General features: G+C 41.8%; 1 protein-coding gene across 1 annotated transcript in view; it reads left to right on the top strand.

Annotated features, from left to right (window-relative positions):
• Positions 1-20,650, top strand: part of C12H1orf21 (chromosome 12 C1orf21 homolog) — a 241,062-nt gene that overhangs the window by 111,522 nt on the left and 108,890 nt on the right. The window contains exon 3 of the mRNA XM_069546295.1: positions 17,497-17,591. Within this exon, the coding sequence (XP_069402396.1) occupies positions 17,497-17,591 (95 nt within the window). The remainder of the gene's footprint in view (positions 1-17,496; positions 17,592-20,650) is intronic.

The following is a 20,650-nucleotide window of genomic DNA, read 5'->3' on the forward strand; positions in this document are numbered from 1 at the left end:
AGTGACTCTAGTTTGCAGTTCATGGGGCATGGCCCTTGTGAAAGGAGTCACTTCAGGGCTTCAAAACCTCCTGGGCTGAAGTGCATCCGTTCAGCATTTCCTCTGCTCGAAGAGAAACCACTGTTTTGTTTCACTCAACCTGAGTAAAAAGGGATCTTCAGACATGACTTGTTTTTATTTTGTAGCATGTTGGTGGAAGGCTGGAGGGGCCCTGAAGGCACATTTTTGGTCCCCTCTCTCCCTTCCCCTGATAACCACAGGTCCCCTTTCACAAAGCTCTTCCCTTCCCCCAACCCAGACTCTTCTCATTCCAGCACTCTTTGTTCCTCATAGAACTCTGGGCTCCAGTTTCTTCTTTCCCTGATCTTCTCTGAGCTCTGGGCCCTCTGCTTCAGACCTAAGCATCACCCCACTTCAGCTACCTTTTTACATCTTCCCAGAATAGGAGCCATGTGCTATGAGATGCAACAACCAACACACAAATGAAACACAGATTTCTGTGGGGGCAAACGCAGGTCCCAGGAAATTTCCCATTATGAATTTCCATTCCAGTTTTCATTGTTAACTTTTAGGGAAAAAATAGCGTCACGCTTACTCACCTTCCTGCCCTCCCCTCACCTCCTCCACCACCGTGTGAATGCATCGGTGTTCTCCAGGATGCTGCACAAGCGACTTCCTTTTGTGCTCGGGAGACTCTTACAGAGGAAGAAATCATCTGTGAAAAGTTACGGTAAATGTGTAACCTTTTTGAGAGGTTCAGTTCAGTTCAGTCGCTCAGTCGTGTCTGACTCTTCTGCGACCCCATGAATTGCAGCACGCCAGGCCTCCCTGTCCCTCACCATCTCCCGGAGTTCACTCAGACTCACGTCCATCGAGTCAGTGATGCCATCCAGCCATCTCATCCTCGGTTGTCCCCTTCTCCTCCTTCCCCCAATCCCTCCCAGCATCAGAGTCTTTTCCAATGAGTCAACTCTTCGCATGAGGTGGCCAAAGTACTGGAGTTTCAGCTTTAGCATCATTCCTTCCAAAGAAATCCCAGGGCTGATCTCCTTTAGAATGGACTGGTTGGATCTCCTTGCAGTCCAAGGGACTCTCAAGAGTCTCCTCCAACACCAAAGTTCAAAAGCATCAATTCTTCATCGCTCAGCTTTCTTCACAGTCCAGCTCTTTGAGAGGTACCCTTGCTTTTTCTAGAAAGTTGGGCTTTGGCAGGTTTGATTTGCCTCCAGAGATGGTAGTGAGAAGAGAAGCTGACAATATGAAAGGTGAGGTTATAAAGAGAGTCAAATGGCTGAAAGAGGTAGACAAGGGAACAGGTAACGGGGTGAGCAGAGTGGGGTTTGGTAAGCCAAGGCCAAGTCCACCCACAGAGCATCCCAAAGGAGTCAGCTGAGTCATCTTTATGCCCTCCCCAGTTAAGGAATGGTCAGAAGGACTTCGAGATCTGAAACCCACACCTCGGAGTGGGTGATGTGGCTTGCCACATGGGGAACAGGTGATGGCGGCTGTTTCTGGAAACCAACATGGTGGTGATATAAGGGGGGTGAGCCTGAAATCCGTGCCCTTCCTGTTTGGCAGATATTTTGCTGGGTATATGCTGCCAAGACCCCAGACCTTGGGTGTACCTCTGCCAGACTCTGCAGGAGCAGTTTGGAACCTTATCACTCATGACCTGATCAGGTGAAAGTTCTCTTTACACCATGTAAAAGAAACTTTGGAACACATCAAGGTCATGCATTATACTTGAAGATTTTTGAACTCTTGATGTTTTATGTAACTTGGGCCTTTGAGTGCAAGCAGCATCCCTGAAAAGAAACTAAGAGAGAACAGTACAAAAGATCTGCCAAGGAATTATGGCTGTTCTGTGTCTCTGTATGAACCATCCTCCCAAATTCTCCTTTGGTTTGTATAGAATTGAGTGGGACGTTCATACTTTGCTGTGTGTTGAAAATGTCTGATTTAAATCATTTGAAGTCTCAGAAATTACAGCAGCTCTTTTTTATATTAGGTATAAATATAAGGTATACCGTGTGGTGATTTGATATGCATTGAAAAATGATTATCACAATAAGATCAGCTAACATATTACTGCACATAATGACTGTGTGTGTGTGCATATGTGTGCATTGAGAACATGTAAGATTTACTGTTAGCAACTTTCAAGTACGTAATACAGTAGTGTTATCGGTAGTCACCATGCTGTACATTACATCCCCAGAACTTAACTCATAGCTGGAAGTTTCTAGTCTTTGACCAGCATCTCCTCATAGTCTCTCACCCTACAACTGCTGGCAGCCACCATTCCACTCTCTGCTTCTGTGAGTGTAACTTTCTTAGATTCCGTATATAAGTAATATACAGTATTTGTCTCTCTCTGACTTATTTCGCTTATCACAGTGCCCTCAAAATCCATCCACATTGTCACAAATGGCAGGATTCCTTCTTTCTCATGGCTGAATACTATTTCATTGGGTACATATACCACATTTTCTTTATCCATAACTCCATCAATGGACAGTTAGGTCATTTCTGTACTTTGGCTCTTCTGAATTAGTGAGAGTGTGGCAGTGCAAATATCTCTTTGAGATCCTGAGAGCATGTTTTTCGGCTGTATACCCAGAAGTGGGATTGCTGGATCATATATATGGTAGTTCTGTTTTTAATTTTTTGAGGAACACCATACTGGTTTCCATAGCGACTGTGTTAATTCCCACCAACAGTGCAAGAGGGTCCCCTTTTCTCTACATCTCCGCCAGCACATCTGATCTCTTGTCTTTTTGATGACAACCACTCTAACAGGTGTGAAATGATTTAGCAGTTCCTTTTTCTACTATACATCCCTTTTTAAGATATCTATTTGGCTGCACCAGGTCTTAGTTGTGGCATGCAGGATCTTTCGTTGCAGCCTTCGAACTCTTGGTTGTGGCCTGTGGGATATAGTTCCCTTACCAGGGATTGAACCCAGGCCACCTGCCCTGGGAGTGCAGAGTCAATAGTCTTAGCCAACAAGGAAGTCCCTGTACATCTCTCTTGAGGAAGCAAAATGGACCCTTAAGAACATTCACTGTCTTTCAATTCAGTTCAGTTGCTCAGTTGTGTCTAACTCTTTCCGGCCCCATGGACTGCAGCACACCAGGCTTCCCTGTCCATCACCAACTCCCAGAGCTTACTCAAACTCATGTCCATCGAGTCAGTGACGCCATCCAACCATCTCATCCTCTGTCGTCCCCTTCTTTTCCTGCCTTCAATCTTTACCAGCATCAGGGTCTTTTCTAGTGAGTCAGTTCTGTGCAACAGGTAGTCAAAGTATTGGAGTTTCAGCTTCAGCATCAGTCCTTCCAATGAATATTCAGGACTGTTTCCTTTAGGATGGACTGGTTTGATCTCCTTGCAGTATAAGAGACTCTCAAGAGTCTTCTCCAATACCACAGTTGAAAAGCATCAATTCTTTGGCACTCAGCTTTCTTTGTAGTCCAACTCTCACATGACTACTGGAAAAACCATAGCTTTGACTAGACGGACCTTTGTTGGCAAAGTAATGTCTCTGCTTTTTAATGTGCTGCCTAGGTTGATCATAGCTTTTCTTCCAAGGAGCAAGCATCTTTTAATTTCATGGCTGCAGTTACCATCTGCAGGGATTTGGGGTGAGTGTCACTGAGGACCACTTCCCCATCATCTCTGTGTCCTCCCGCAGGCTCTCACTACTGAGCCTGTCTCACAATTGCTAAACCACACAATTTGAATTTAATCGAACCATTCAATTGCCCTTATGCATCCTCCCCCAAAAGATGATAATACAAACAGCTCTTGCAAACAAATTGAGCAAAATGTATTACTAAAATAGGCTCATTCAGACTGACCAGGTTGTGGAGGATGGTGTGTTCTTATTTACCATGCTGCTCACCATTAAAATGTCATCGAACATGCTGTTGCCTCAACTCACCCAGACACTTTATTCCTAAAGAGCTATTCGCTGTTGCTCTCAGAGCACACTTTCGTCTCTAAGGGGAAGATAACTTGGTGATTCATTGCAAGTAGAAATGATCTTTTGCTTTATGTGAAAGAAGCTCTTGTGAGAAGAAATACAGACTTGTCAGAAGGAGAGAGAGTGTGCAAGAGCCCTCTTCACCCCTCACATAAACATGTGAGTGAGCTCTCTCGCCTCCCCTTCTGGGACCTTTCTTCATGACGTCGGTAGTGAAAGTCAAGTCATGAATATTTTTTGCAAGTGGGGAAGCTGTACTCTTTTATTACAAATTGTATTTTAGCTGTGTTTTTCCATTTAAAAAATTCAGTGGCAGTGCTTGTAGCCTTGGGAATTGCTTCAAATGAAAACGGCTCTATCTAGTTCTTTCCTATTCTTGCTAATGATTTTGCTGCCACTAAATTATTTCTAATGGTTATAGAACACAGAAGCCAGCTTCAGTCCAGAGGCATAGTAGAAGAATCACCAAAGATGACTGAATAGCAATTTAAATTTTTACTGAATAACCTCAAAAAATCCCAAAGAAACATCTCATTATGAAACCTACTTCACCATGTACTGAAATCTATTCCCATGAATAGAGCTCTCTGCCACTCCAGTGACTTTCCGTCTGCCTTTCTTTGGACTGCCTGAAAGATCTGCCCCCTCTGACTCTCTAATCTTCTGCAAAACTTTTCTTTCCAGCCCAATTCATCTCTTTAGCTCTGCTCTTTCTGGTATAAATTCAGGCTGCTGCAGTTTCCCCATTGCCAGACTGCATCACAAAAGAGCACAAGCCAGGCCTGCTGGTCAGGTACCTGGAGAGAGAAGGAGGGAACTGGGATGCTTAGGCATCTGGATTATAATCTAAGAATCTTTTCTTTAATAGAAATCCACTTAAGTCAGAACCCAATTAAAGGAATTAAATCAGATCAACATTAAGATGTCTCCACACATACATGTGCATGAATGCACCATTGGTCAAATTGTTCAGTGTTTCAGATGACTCTGTGGCAGCCACACTAAATGGGGAAGAATTCCTGGAATGGTCCTGAATGTCCTAATTCTGACCAGCCATCTAGCAAGTTCACAACCATTGACCCTGGACGATAGTGAAGGACTGACCATGGATGGATGAATCAGCAGAAATTTATTACCAGTTTTAGAAAAGCAACTCTTGATGACAGTGGAATTTTATGAACTCCATGTCCAAAGGAAAGCATGTGAGCCATTCTGTTAGTATCTGTTTGTATTTGTTGTTGCTATTTAGTTGCTAAGTCATATCCAACTTTTTTGAGACCTCATGGCCTGTAGCCGGCAAAGCTCCTCTGTCCATGTGATTTCCCAGGCAAGAATACTGGAGTGGGTTGCCATTTCTTTCTCCAGGGGATCTTCTCAGCCCAGAGATGGAACCCCCGTCTCCTGCACTGGCAAGTGAATTCTTTCCAACTGAGCCACCAGCATTTGCTGTTACCTAAAAAGAAAATCACTGTTTGCATTTATTTTAGATCTTATTTTATTATAATATATATTTTAATGTCTGAACTGAAAAGCTTTATCTTAGAGATGATTTCCACTGAGGAAGAGGATACACATTGTGATAACATTTGTAATAGTTCTGTAACAGAGACCAGCAAAGAGAATTTTCATTTTTATCAGAAATTCAGTTTACGACACACTTGTGAGAAAGCTGAATAAGAACCTGGAGTGTCTGAGTCAGACTGCCTGGGTTCAAGGGCTGGCCCCAGTCCCACCACATGTTCGATGGTACAGCTGGATGAGTGAACGTTTCCTTGTGATGGAGACATGGTTCTCTTTCTTAGAGCCCGGGGAGTATTAAATGGGTTGTGGTATAACAGAATTTCCAAACCGCATCTGGGACTCGATAAATGATAGTTCTCATCCTCCTTCTCTCACTCCTCCTCCTCCCCAATTCTCCTGCTTTCAGTCCCTCCTCCTCCTCCTTACTCCACTGAAGGAAGAGATCCTTGCTTGATCTTATTGCTAAGATCATATATCAAAGTCATAGTGTACAACAGAAGCCTTAAAATGAAGTTATCTTTCAAAATACAAAGTTTTTTGCAAAGAGACTGCAGTATTTACTGCGTATTGGGGAAGAGCTTCGGTTTTCATCTGTTGGATGCAGTGGCAGTCAAATCGCCATTGTAATGAAAGGTCTCACAGCCCTTACTTTGGATGGCATATTGATTCCTAACTTAAGGAGCACAGGGGTAATATCTTCCACCAACAAAGACTCCTGACACCCGATGAGGGAGGGTCTGCTAGTTTCCCTGATGTTACCCATGAACTTTTGGTTAGATATCTGTATAGCTTTTATTTATATCGCTGTGATTTTCAAATGTGTTCAGATCCTTTCTGAGTCTGTTCATACTTTATGCCTGTATCATTTCCCAAAGTGATTGTTTCCTGTGCTTTGTGGTTTAAAAAAAAAAGAACTGGCTTAGTGGTTAGGAGCCTGGCCCTGGATTCCAAGCAACCTGGGTTAGAACTAGCATTGCAACTTGACCAGCCAATCAAGGACTACTGATCTCTGCAGCTGTGGAAAGGAGCTTGTAGTACCAGCCTCATCGGACTGGCATGAGGATTAGGGAAGAGGAGAGATGGCTGGACAGACTTTCTTTTGAACGGTTATCAAGGATAGCAGGAACCTCATCAAGAAGAGAAGAGAGGACTTAGCTGGCCTCCAGCTTTTCCGTGGTTGGTGGAGAACCAGCACTCCTGAAGAGAGAGAGCAGGGCTCTTGAGAAGCTGAGTGAATGGCTCTCAGAACCACCACGCCTGCCTTTCCTCTCTGCGAGGGACTCGCCACTCTTTCTTGGTTTGGAATTATTATCGTATGTTGACTGGTGTGTGTCTTTAGTCAGAGTATGTCAAAAGATGAATGTTCCCAGACCTTTAATGACTGGTTAATAATTCCCTGGTCACTGAATGTGTGCTCAGTTGCTCAGTCGTGTCCAACTCTTTGTGACCCCATGGACTGTAGCCGGCCAGGCTCCTCTGTCCATAGGGTTTTACAGGCAAGAATACTGGAGTAGGTTGACATTCCCTTCCCCAGGGGATCTTCCCAACCCAGGGATTGAATCCAAGTCTCCTGCATCCCCTGAATTGGCAGGCAGATATTTTACCACTAGCGCCACCTGGGAAACTCCATCACTGAATAACAAGCCCCAGATGAATGGAGGAGACTTGCTGTCTGGCCTCTGAAATGATGAAATGATTCAGGAATGGGACCTGCAGGTCCAGTCTTAATTATTTAAGGCGTTATAGTGAGGGAAGCTTTACCACTTTCGTATCCTTGCAGCTGTGGGCACCTTCAAAGACGTGAACAAGACCCTAAGAATGCAGAGAGGCCGTAGCACCCTCGTACACGTATCTCAACACACTCAGCTCACTCTCTCCCCTGCCTCCACGGCAGACAGCTGGGCAGTCACCAGGCCAGGTCCAGAAGAGAGGGCCCTTTGAGCCGGCTCTGTCCCTTCTGATTCACTGCTGTCCCGCCAAAGGGGAAGCAGCTGGGCTCAGGTTCACTGGCAGCTCCTTTGCCCCAGGATAGCTCACAGCCCATCCCAAGCACTCCCTGTTCTGCAAGCTTCGATACCTCCCCATCCCCAGGTGAAGGCATGACTCTCCAGGAAGCAGCAAACAGGTTCTGGCAGATGTTGTACCTAAGCTCCAGTCCCACCAGCTGACTCCAGGGAAAGACTCCACCCTCCTGAGATTCCTAGTGGCCACTGGCTCTTGGCCTGTCTTCTCCTCCAGGTGTCGTTCTTCCTCACCTTCCTCAGCTGACTGGCCCATCTCCCCTGGCTCATGTGTGTTCCACTTTCACTGAGTCTTCTTTCAGAGAGGCAGAAAGCCTTGGATTATGATGATTGGGGTCTCTCCAGAGGAGATGGCTGAGGACAGAAGCTTAGGCTGTAACGGCAGCTTCAGTCTGGCACCTGGTGGGGGAAGTCAATACACCCTTGGTGCGGAGCCTGATTCCAGTGGGGTTTGCATCCCAGTTCTTCCTGCACTTGCGCTATAGCCTCCCTTCTGTACATTTCTCTAGGCAGCAACCCCTGCCTGCCTCCTGCCCCGAATTCTGCGTATTGGCTGTACTAGAACTCTCTCTGTTGTTCCTGTCGGTCATGTTCTCTCTGGCTGTTGAACTCACTGTCCCCTTACCTAGATCTGTCCTTCCCACACACCTTAGCGTTCCTTAGTACTCCTCTGAGTTATGTCACCTCCTCCAAGACTCTCCCTAACCTTTCTTAAGGGGTCCCTCCTTCTGTTCTTATTACAACGACTCTGTGTGTTCATACTAAGCCTCTTCAGTGGTGTCCAACTCTTTGCGACCCCATGGACCATAGCCCCCCAGGCTCCTCTGTCCATGGGATTCTCCAGGCAAGATTACTGGAGTGTGTTGCTATGCCCTTCTCCAGGGGATCTTCCTGACCCAGGGGTCGAGCCTGTGTCTCCTGTCACTCCTGCATTGCAGGCAGATTCTTTACCACTGAGCCACTGGGGAAGCCCCCCACTTGTGCGTTATGACTGCAGATGGACTGCACTCTCATTTGCTCATTTTCTTAAATCTCCCCTCACTGGCTGTGAGCTCCCTGAGAACAGCGTCTGCCTCCTTTCCCCAGGTGTAACCCCAGGACTGAGTACTCCGTTCTCTGGCATGTAGTGGGTGCTCAGTGAATGCTGCTGAAGTAAGGAAGGAAAAGAACACCGAAAAGACAGTGCAGCATTTGACTGAAGAACAGAAGGCAGTTAGTTCTTTCTGCCTCCTCCTGTCTGAATGAAACTCAAGAGGTGCTTTTGCACAGACCTTTTGGGGCCAGAAGTATATCCATAAATTGGTATAGTTTGCAGAGAGCTCATAGCAGTCAATAAGAAAAATATTACAACTCCAACTAGAGAAAAAGGGCAAAGGATATCAGAAAGAAGGGAGTACATGTGAATTGAATGATCCAAACAGGGAAAAGGTATTCGGTATCACTAGTAAATTTTGAAACATCAAACTAAAATGAAAACTAGATACTGTTTGCACCCCTCAGTTGATTGCATATTTTTTTAAAAAGGATAGCACCCTTTATTAGTGAGGGTGTGCTGAAATGAGTTTTGAAACAAGACTATATCTTTTGTCTATCTCTGGTTTTCAAATATGCCCCAGCATTAGGTTTCACTAATGAGTAAGAATAAAGTAGGCATGTAAAACTTCCTCTCTGAGTGACATTAATGTTCAATTATGAGGTATCATAAAGGGAGATGTGAACAAATATATGTAGCTTCCCTTGTAGCTCAATTGGTAAAGAATCTGCCTGCAATTCAGGAGACCTGGGTTTAATCCTGGGTCAGGAAGATCCCTTGGAGAAGGGAATTGCAGCCCACTCCAGTATTCTTGCCTGGAGAATCCCATGGACAGAGGAGCCTAGAAGGCTACGGTCCATGGGGTACAAATGTATACAATCTGCCTAATTCCACTAGTGGAAACCCAGCGGCCAGGGTTTAATCTTCCATAAATATGAAGTCTGAAAGCATAATTTCCCTTTTGTAATTTTTTAACAGTTTATATTCTTAGACCGTGAGCACTTAATGTATCAAACAATCATATTTTGAAGTTAGTTTTCCTTTATTAGGTTGATTTGAGTCACATTTTGAAAAGAACCAAGAGCATTTAGTATTAAATGCACCAAAACCTTATTTTAGAAATGTTCAAAACGTTTAGAATGGGCACTTCATAATTATCATAGAAATTGCTTAATGATAACTATTACACTGGAAAGGGCAAAATCGTTTTCTGCAAGTGAGGATATAGTAATGATTGTGAAGGGACTGCCTGACTCAGAATTGCTAGTGGTCTGTGAGGTCCTTCAGTTGAGTCTCTGCTTTGTGTATAAGATTTTCCAGATTTAGTCCATCCTGGTGGACTGCAGCCAAGTGGAATGTGGTCAGCCTAGTTATGTGGTCAGTCTAGGGTCAGTCTAACCTGAGGAATATGCTCCAGGTAGTAGAAAGTTTCCCAGAGCACAAGCCTTCTCCCAGGACGGTGGTTTCTCTCAGGCACTGTTTCCTAGCCTCTTCTGTTCCCTCCTTTCAACACCGTCTGGCATTGCTCAGCTCAGAGCCAGCCCAGAGTAAGTTTTCAGACTGTCCTGAATAAGAGCCTTCCAGGTGAGGAGGGTTTAGAAGTGAATCAGGGTTAGATATGCTGTGGGCATCAAAGCCTTCAATGCTTCTGTGACAAAATTCTCTTCAATCCAACAGCTATTAGGCACTGACCTGTTGTTATAAAACTAAGAACCACAAAGCTGTATCTCGGAGATTAGGATGATGGGAGAGGTGAGATAAGTTCCAAAGCATATCCCAAAGATGTAACAGTGAAGAGTGGGTTCTGAAGTCAGGCAGCTCCCCATTTACAAGCTGTGTAAAGACAGGAAGGGAGGCATGGAGAATATTAGCCGAAAAATTCCCCAATACAATCAACAGCAGCAACCCACAGATTCAAAAGCTCAGGAGCTCCAAAAAAGATAAAGGATGGATGAGACTGGATTGCCAGCAGTGACTTTCCTAACCTAAGAAACCATGGCCCCTTACCCAACTCCCGGCCAGAACACACGTCAAGCCTCAAATTTTTTCCTTTATGTTGAATGTCTTAGAAGTACGCCAATTAGTGATTGCTGATTTAACACAAATCATCTTTATTGGGGCACCAAAAAAAAAAAAAAGGTTAAGGTGTAAGTTTGAAAAATAGGCTTTAAGGCATGTCTTAGTGTAATGCTACAGGAGAAGTGGGTAGAGGCAGTAGGGCTGAGAAAACTGCAGAATGGGGAGGCTTGGGGAGAGGTTTACATGGAAATGCAAGTTGGGTTCAGAAGAGGAGGTTCTTTGACATCAGAGACAAACTGCCCATTTAAAGCTTTGGTTCAAGTCAAGCTTTACATCAAAGAAAAGAGAAGAAAGTGTTTCCTTTCTCCTTCATCTCCTTGGATCACATGACCACCCTACTACTGAGGTTGCTGGTGCCTATATTGAATGGTTCAGCTACATGAAATTAACTGGGTTTTCCATGCAGTAGCCTGGAAATGAAATCATCTCTTCGCTTGGAGAAGTTTACAATTAGTTGAAATCACTTCACGTGTGAAGGAAATAACACTAAGGGTGTTTGGGGCAAATTTTTAAAGTGAAAAGAACGAACTTAGAAGTTTGGAGGCAGAAGAGATACTTGTAGTCCAAAGAGATTGAAGATTTCATAAAGATAATGAAACTTGGACTCAAACAGTCTTTGAATCAACTGAGAGACTAGGAAAGAAATTCTAGATGGGGGAATAATACAAGTTTTAGCTCAAAAACCTACATATAAGTCAGCCAAGACTTCCACACTGAGGACATCACAGCGAAAAGGTCAAGGTGAAATAGCAGTTTCACACCCATTGCACTTGTTTACAAAAGTGTAAAGACTGGCATTTTTTTTTAATTAGATATCTTTTTTCTTCATTGGAGAATCCAGCAAGGGGAAAAAGGGACACCTCAGACAAACAAAACTGAAGCACTGATTGGGGTAAATTTTATTCATCTGTGAACTGAAGTCAGGTCTTTAGGTTTTAGCTCTTAAAAATAAGTTTTATTAAACACCAGTGTGCCAGACACTTTGAGTGTAAAAACAGATACCTCGTCCACCCAGACAGCATCCACTGAACCCCTGAGAAAGACCGCGGCTTAGACACAGCAGACTTTAGGTGAGTGTGGAATGAATAAGCAAATGGAGGCATGACCAGCTGTTGGGTGGAGTCCTCCAAAGTAGGAGGCCGCATTTCCCGGTGTAATTGACCAGGCTTGCCATCCGTCTTTATTTTATAGTGCCATAGAGTTCTGCCTTCTTGGCCTTCCAGAAAAGGGTTTTCTTTCCAAAGTGGCTTTTTTGTTTTTTTTTTTAAGCAACCTTTGTCCTTCTTTTTTTAAAGCAATCATCCTGCCTGTTCTGAATTGGGACCTCACCCGTTCACTCTTGTGCTCTCGAGAAAGCCTGAGACAAGGAGCTGTGCTAGTGGCAATAACTGAGTTAGGATATACAGGAAGATGGAGGAGCATTATTTCATTGTAACCCCAGTCTCACTCAAATAATGATCACTCTTCTTTTTCCTATCATAAAAGTTATTGTTCTTTGAAAATCATGTTATATTTTAATTAAAGCACTATATGTACATAGTTAAAAAAATACTGAAGGCTTATCATGGACAATTATACCCCCTTATCACTTCCTCTCTTATTTGTCAACATAGTTAAGTCACCATTTTGATTAATTCCTGATGTTTACATGATGCTTGTTGTTTTTATGTGCTGTGTGCTAAGTTGTTTCGGTTGTATCCGACTCTTTGTGACCCTATGGACTGTAACACACCAGACTCCTCTGTCCATGGGCTTCTCCAGGCAAGGATACTGGAGTGGGTTGCCATTTTTGATGGATTTTGTACATTAGAAATAGTATTCCCTGCAGAACCAGCTGAGTTTTTCTAAAGCAGCAGCCAGTATTTTTTGAGCATTTGTTATGGGGAGACCCGGGTTCAATCCCTGGGTTGGGAAGATCCCCTGGAGAAGGAAATGGCAATCCACTCCAGGACTATTGCCTGGAAAATCCCATGGACAGAGGAGCCTGGTAGGCTACAGCCCATGGGGTCGCAAAGAGTTGGACATGACTGAACGAATTCACTTCACTTCACTATGGGTGAGGCACTGTTTTAAGTGTATTCATGTTAATTCATGTGGCTCCATGTGTGAGATTAAGTACTGTAAATATTCCCATTTTACAAAAGAAAAAACCAAAGCACAGAAAGCACCGAGGAAGTTGCCCAAGATCATATGGCCAGTCATTCTATTAATAGCTCTTGAGGCTAAGCTTTTAGCTGCCATGAGTACCCATCTCTTGAAAGAATGTATGTGTGTGTATATATACACGCTGGTGGTGGTGGTGCTCAGTTGCTCAGTTGTGTCCAACTCTTTGCAATCCCATGAGCTGTAGCCTGCCAGGCTCCTCTGTCCATGGGATTTTCCAGGCACAAATACTGGAGTGGGTTGCCATTTCCTTCTCCAAGCTACCATGTGTAAAATAGTTGGTGGGAAACTGCTGAATAGCAGACTGAGCTTAGCTCCATACTCTGTGATGACCTAGATGGATAGAATGAGGGGGATGGGGTGGGAGTGGGAAGGAGGCTCAAGAGGGAGGGGATATATGTATAAATATAGCTGATTCACTTCATTGTACAGCAGAAACTAACACAACATTGCAAAGCAATTATACTCCAATCAATTTTTTTTTAAGTTTTTTATAAAAGATCTTAGGGAAGAATCAGAAGTTGTGCCAGGATTTGGGGACTTGAATTTAGTTAGTTTGGTAGACAGGATGCTCAGTGGGAGAAACCTACGGGGAGTGAGTTTATATCAAGAAGCAGAATAGTTTAGTCTTTTAATTGGTTTGTTTATTTTTGTAAATACTTCTTTTACCTCTTTTCCTAAGTCCTCGTGTTTTCCTGAGCATATAATAATAATTAGTCTACTAGAGAATCTTCAGGCAAATTCTGAATGAAGAAGCAATCCAGAGCATTCAGAGAAGATGCCCAGACAGATGTTAGATTTTGATATGAAGACTTTAGCACAGAGTTTTTGAAATTGAAACAGCCCTGGAAAAGATTACGGTTTATTTTGGTACATATGTCATTGATGAGAAGACAGTAAGGTGTGAAAGTAGATGCAAATTTCACCATTCTAGGAAACAACTGTAAGAGCCTTTCTTACCTGAAAGAGCAGCATTTCTAGAACTCTTGCCTTTCTCCTTCCTTACCTAATATGTACTTTTATGAGAAATGTTAACTGTTTAATAATTTTGGCGTTATAAACTCACTCCAGCACTCACCTCCATCTAATTGTCTCATGTTAAAGTCAGTTCCCTTGATTATAAATGTAACCTTGTAGCAGATCTTTGTCTGCAAAGCTTGAGAGAACCAGTTATGGGCCGGTGAGTTATTAACAATGGAAGAATTGATAGGATCTAGAAAGTGGTGATGATTCCATACCATCTAAAGCCAAGTCAAACCATTTTATTCCCTTCCAGCTCTAAAAACTTGATTCTATACGCATATTTGTTGTTGTTCAGTTGCTAAGTTGTGTCCGACTCTTTGTGACCCCATGGACTGCAGCACGCCAGGCTTCCCCATCCTTCACTGTTTCCCAGAATTTGCTCAGATTCATGTTCATTGAGTTGATGATGCCATCCAACCATCTCGTCTTCTGTTGTCCCCTTCCCCTGCCTTCAATCTTCCCCAGCATTAGGGTCTTTTCCAGTGAGTCGACTCTTTGCATTAGGTGGCCAAAATACTGGAGCTTCAGCTTCAGCATTAGTCCTTCCAATGAATATTCAGGGTTGATTTCCTTGAGGATTCATTGATTTGATCTCCTTGCATTTTATGTCAAAAGTGAGGTTCAAAGATTTGGTGGGAAACAGTTGTCTTTAGTTTGATGGAGCTGCCCCTCTCTGGTGTGGTCTGAGGAATAAGATCCTATCACCACAGCAGTGCTTCTACCCCAGATATATTTTGACTGGCACAGCCTGCAACTATTTACACAGAGAGAAGGGGGAGCAGGTTTGAAATGGGGTGTCAGCCTACTGTTTCTGACGTGCATTTTAACAAGCCACTTGACAAGATCAACAAGAAGAAAAGGAACATCGTGAACAGGTGTGAGGGAGCCGGAGGAGGACGGTCTGCTGTTCACTCCTCTTAATCAAGTTGGCACATTGTCCTGTCACCAGGACTCTGGCTGTTAACAGTGGCTCTGCTAATTCCCTCCAGTGTGGGATCTGATGAAGGGGGCATAAAACCCCCCATGATTTCCCCTATGCCCTAAATAAAAGGAAAAATGGATTTCTGAGGTGGTCATGTCACGGCCACAGCCTGAAATGTTCTGTTCATCCACCCAGAGTGTCATTCATGAAGGCGGCATTGCCATGGAAATGTGTGACACGTTGGTTGACAAGTTGTCTATTTCCAGATGGGCATCTTCATCCCCAGCATGAGCCTTTGAGAGATTTGACAGCCCGTTTTTAAGTCTTGGCTTTGTACAAGCTGTGGTTTATCTAAGGGCCTTGGTGGCTTTTTTTGTTTCACACTGTGATGGATTTTGTGCAGTGTGTTGTGTAAGTAATAATGATAGGTCTGGCTTTGCAGACGTGGCTGTTTGTTTTTTTTTTTCTTTCTTTTTTATCCAATCAAAGCGTGTTCCATGAAATTGGCATTGGCTAGCCAGCCGTGTTTGTTAATGACACACTAAAACCTATCCTCTTTCTAAACTGGTGATGTTATAGAAAGTCTGTATGTGGGATAATTCTGCCTTGAAAGTCATGTAGTCCGCAGCTTTTCTTCATCGAAGAGAAGTACTACAAAAATATTAATAGTTTTTCTACTACTTTCAATTAAGTTTTGTTTCCTGGATGGATAAAAAGAGAATGAAGTTTGAATATCACTCCCCTTTAGAGAGTGTCTGCTATGAGCTGTTGCTTGATATGGGAAGGGACAGCTGACAAGGCCAGGGTAGGTCCCCTCTAAGGAGAGACCTTTTACTATGCTGCAGGTGAAGGGCCATCTTTCAGAAGGTTCTGCTTGGGACCTAAAACGTGCTTTCCCCATCTTATCACATGAGGTTGTGTGTCCTCCAGACAAAATCATAGAGTCTGCTGGAATTGTGTTTTAAAAAAATAAATATGTGTATGTGTAATTTAAGTAATCAGAGACACCGTAAGTCATTAACATCATAATTTAGTTAAGTTAAATGTTAGTAATTATCCCAGTGAACTATCATTTATAAATATTAATGTTCCAAACTGAAGTTAGGGAGTCCCTCTTTAGCTATTTTTTCCCCTTTATTTTTATCTCTATATAATTGTACTGGAGGCATAATTAGTCAGTGTCTTTTCTTTTCAATTAGCAAGAGCTTTTCCTACTTCTGAGTAAATAATTCCTAATTAAATGTACCAATTTTATTGATTTACTTTTATTTTTTTTCTCTTCTGCATACCAAATTGAAATGTGAAATTCTTACACATTGTAATTGTGGATCAGAACCCACTGATTAACTTGTTAATACATTCAGGATGTGGTATTCCTAAAGGACTCATTACTGTAGACTTGTACCAGTCTTTCTAATTTCTTTAGAAAGAAGCAGGATCAATAACTACCTTGAATTGTCAGAAGGAAAAAACAATTGGCCTCGTGAATAAGGAGTCTTGATTCAGAAATGTGCAAATATATTAATTTCATAAGGATGATAATTTTGAGAAACATTGGAACAGCATAATTACTAAAGAAACATTACCATAACAAACATCTTTGGGGTGTAGCATATTGAGGGATAGTATGAGGAAGCCTGAAACTATTTTGGAAATGGTATTATAAATAAGGTAAGAAATTATGTAAGAATATAGACGTTGTAGCAAATTAACTGCAGACAATAAGAAACTATATTGCAGCTTCCTAGTGATAGATATCTATCTACCTGTTCTGTACATTATTCCATGCCCTTTGCTAGGCAATCATCATTTTATTGGTTGATGAAATTTTCTAGTTCCATAATGTCTGTGATTTTTCTCCCCACATACTAAAGATGACTCAAAGTCACACCTGTTCTTGACCTTAGTGTACCCAAGTCAGTTCCTGGTGACAGAAATCTGGTGAAAATGTCAGCATTGTCATCACCAAACCTCTCTCCTGGAAAAGAACTTTAATTGCAAGTTTTCCCAAGTTTGACCTACGCTGTGTTTCGATGTTGGAATTTGTTGTACTGTCTTTCTCTGGCTGTTGCAAAGTCCAGGTCCCGCCCATGGCCCACTCTACTCTCCAGCCTTGACTGATACACCTACCAATTAGAGCCATGCTCCTCTCGTGTGTGACTTTACAGAGAGGTTAAGAAAACGTCTGTATATATCATATGAAATTGTTGCAGACTGTTGCACATTTAATATGTGAATCATCAATAGGAAAATTTCAACTTCCAATTGTTTACATCTATTTGTTGATCAGTCAAGCTCGTTGCTTTTACTTTGTTTTTTCCAAAGAGAAAAATTTAGGTGTGAATGTACTGTATAACACTGCTGCCACAGGTATTTTGAACTAATGTTCTCATGGAGGAAAATCTCCGTAGATCATTACGTGATATGCCCTATTACGTATAAATTCCAAATATTGTTTGGAGATGGAACAACCTCCGTTTCCAGTGACACCATCTGCTCTCTGTAAAAGAACCAGGCAGTGCCACTTTTGTTAGCGGCCTTCATGATGCTGAATTTTTCCCAGTGGACAGAGGAGAGCACTTCATAAAAAGAGGCTAGTTAAGCATCTTCCAGATTGTTTCAAATGAACCATATATAAAGGCCACAGGGGAAAAAGGCTCTAACAAATTGTGTTGTTTGGCTTTTCTTACTGACACTTTCTACCATTGTGAAAAAAGTTATAGAATGTCTTCTCTTTTTTGGCACTCAGATGAGTATAGGATCAAACCGGTGGAAGAGGTAAAATACATGAAAAATGGGGCAGAAGAGGAGCAGAAAATAGCAGCCAGGAACCAAGAAAACTTGGTAAGAACTGCATTTCTTGTATAACAATGAATTTTGGTGACACCTTTATAATAAAATCTGCACTGCATGTTTAAACTGCAACATAACGCTCCAGCGCAAGATTTCTTGAAAATGCCATTGCTATTTATAGCTTGCTTGGAGGCTGCACCATTTACTCCTGTATCCTGTTTGTTTTCAAACAAACCCTTCTTTAATCTTGATAGAGGATGCTCCAGGAGAAACAGCAGGTTTTTTAATGTTTCAAAATGATTAAATTTAAAGGAAAAATCATGACATAGGATTGAGTTTTATGGGGGAGAACCTTTTTTTTTCTTTCTTTGCATCCTTTAACTCAATGCAGATCAGAGTGAATGGCTAAGTTTTATTATTGTTGATATGTAGTATTTTAAGGAAGTTGCTTTTCAAAGGAAAATAAGGTACTTAGAAGGTAAGTCTTTATCAAATAGTACTTCACATTCACCGTGTTAAGGTATTATGGGTTTTGAGTTAATGTGAGAATTCTAATGATCTGAAACAGATAGTTAGAAACCTCTTCCTCTAAAACAAATCAATAAACATATTCCACCTTAATATTTCATATCTGAAAAAACATTTAGTAAATTATCATATTAGCTGATATTCCACCTTAATATTTCATATCTGAAAAAACATTTAGTAAATTATCATATTAGCTGATTTAAGACATTACAGATTGTTAAGAATATGCATTTATTCAGTTGTGTTGGAGCAACACTGTTTTTCTCTTTTATTTTGGGATTAATTACTGCTATTTTTTCATGTTTCAGTGAATACATTTTTAAGAAGCTTACAATGTCATAAATATTTTCACTTGACTTAAACTCCTTTTTCCGTGTTATGCTTTGTTTTTATGATTTCTGCTACAGCAGAAGGAGTTGGCAGAATGTTAACCAGTGCTCAGGAGTATTTAAGGCTGTCATTTTCCATGATACTCTAATGAACATAACAGGCTCATTCTTTTTCCTCTGTTCTTTTCTGAATATATAACCTATGACTTGCAGTGCTCAAATATCAACAGCTGAATATTTTAGATCATTTTAAAGGAGCCAAAATACTTTGATGGAATTTTACTTCATAAACGGAATTTGGATTTTAAGGTATCCTTTAAGTCACAGAGGTTCATCATACCTTAGGTTTTAACATCAACACTTAAATTAGTCCTGGGTGTTCACTGGAAAGACTGATGATGAAGCTGAAACTCCAATATTTTGGCCACTTGATGCAAAGGGTTGACTCATTTGAAAAGACCCTGATGCTGGGAAAGATTGAGGGCAGGAGGAGAAGGGGATGATAGAGAATGAGATGGTTGGATGGCATCACTGACTCAATGGACATGGGTTTGGGTAGACTTCAGCATTTGGTGATGGACAGGGAGGCCTGGTGTGCTGCAGTTCATGGGGTCGCAAAGAGTTGGACACGACTGAGCGACTGAATTAAACTGAACTTAAATCCAGAAAAAGGTAGCTATGACTGAACAGTGAAATTAATATTATCAGGCTTTTTATATAGAAATTGTTGTGCTTTGAATAGATACATAGAATATTTGAGTAGCTGAAACATCAGTGGTCATTTTTTCCACTCTGTTTTACTGAAAATCAGAGTTTGTCCTTGCTTGATATAATTTCATCTTAAGTTATAAATCTCATCGTGAGTAACAGTATTTCCATTGAATGCTAAAGACACACTGGTGACCAGTTAGCCAGTAACTGTTTCTTAGATGTAACTGTCTACTTTCCATGTTTGTATCTCTGAAATCCTAAAGAAAGCAGTGACTTTTATCTTACAGCTTGTGAGTCCTTCCTCAGTGTTGTTAGGGCCAGTACAACTTTTTTCCGTTTTCTCCCAGTTTCATAATCTATAGACTCCTTGAGGCTAGTATTCTTTTTCAGCACTGTGGCCAAAGTTGATGCTAGTGCTTTTCCATGCAGACTGAATGGGGAGATTCAGACAGAGAGAAATCTCTGGCCCTATTTATTCACGGATTATCTATGCCAACCCCACACTTTTTCACTCTGCCCTTCAATCAGAGTCCAGACTAATAAGAAGAGTTTTCAAGTATCTAAAAATTTAGAAGGAAATGGGGAACTAAACGGTTGTTTCTGGTTCTGAGATTTCTAGATTGCTTCACAAAATTAAATGATTTTCAGTTATCTGGAGGTATGTTACCCTTATCACCTCCATGTTGGGGGATGCATAATTAAGTACTAACCATGCATATCATTTGAGAAAACAAATAGCCTCCTAAATTTGAAACTTACATTGGAAAGTGGATAAGAAAGACTTAGCAATTCTTTATTTTCACACCCATTAAAATAATCTGAGAGTCAAGATGTTCTCATGTTTCAAAAATGATTTTAAGATGTAGCTTGAAGTATTTTTTAAAAGATTTTTTGTTTACCCAAATTATTGAAACTAAGGGGAGTTGGCAAACATAACCAAGGCATATGGCATGATGGTGACAACCATGGGCTCTGGAAGCAGAAATTGCTTTGGTTCAAATTTCAGCTCTGCCACTGACTCGTTGCAGAATCCAGTCACTTCACTTCTGTAAATCTCTGCCCATCCATTGAGGGAAAAGACAGTGCTTCACGGTGTTCTTGGCAGGATTACACAAGATGACTGTTATAAAATTTTGAGTGCAGTGTCTGGGACAGGTGAGAGGTGATTAAGTGAATATTTCAGGCTAATGCCAGTGTTACATGTGTTTTTGAAATCTCTTGCTCTGGAACTATGAAATTACTTAAATGAATTAAGTTTTGAACACCTCTTATGCACAAGGCTCCTTACATGTATTGAGAGACACTGTGCCCTTAAGGTCATTGTTCTTAAGGCGATTACAGTAAAGTTGAGAGGAATGTTGAGGTCGACCAGTAGGTTATTGAGTGCCCCTGTGTACAAGGCTTTGTACCAAACTCTTCAAACAATCACAAAAATAAGGAAACCACTGACCCTCACCATGAGGACCTTGTACTGCAATACACAAGGTAAGTACCAAATCAGTATAAATAAAGCAGGGTTAGATAAATAAAACAAGACTGACT

The sequence above is a fragment of the Ovis canadensis genome, chromosome 12, assembly GCF_042477335.2.
Source record: "Ovis canadensis isolate MfBH-ARS-UI-01 breed Bighorn chromosome 12, ARS-UI_OviCan_v2, whole genome shotgun sequence".
Taxonomy (NCBI): Eukaryota; Metazoa; Chordata; class Mammalia; order Artiodactyla; family Bovidae; genus Ovis; species Ovis canadensis.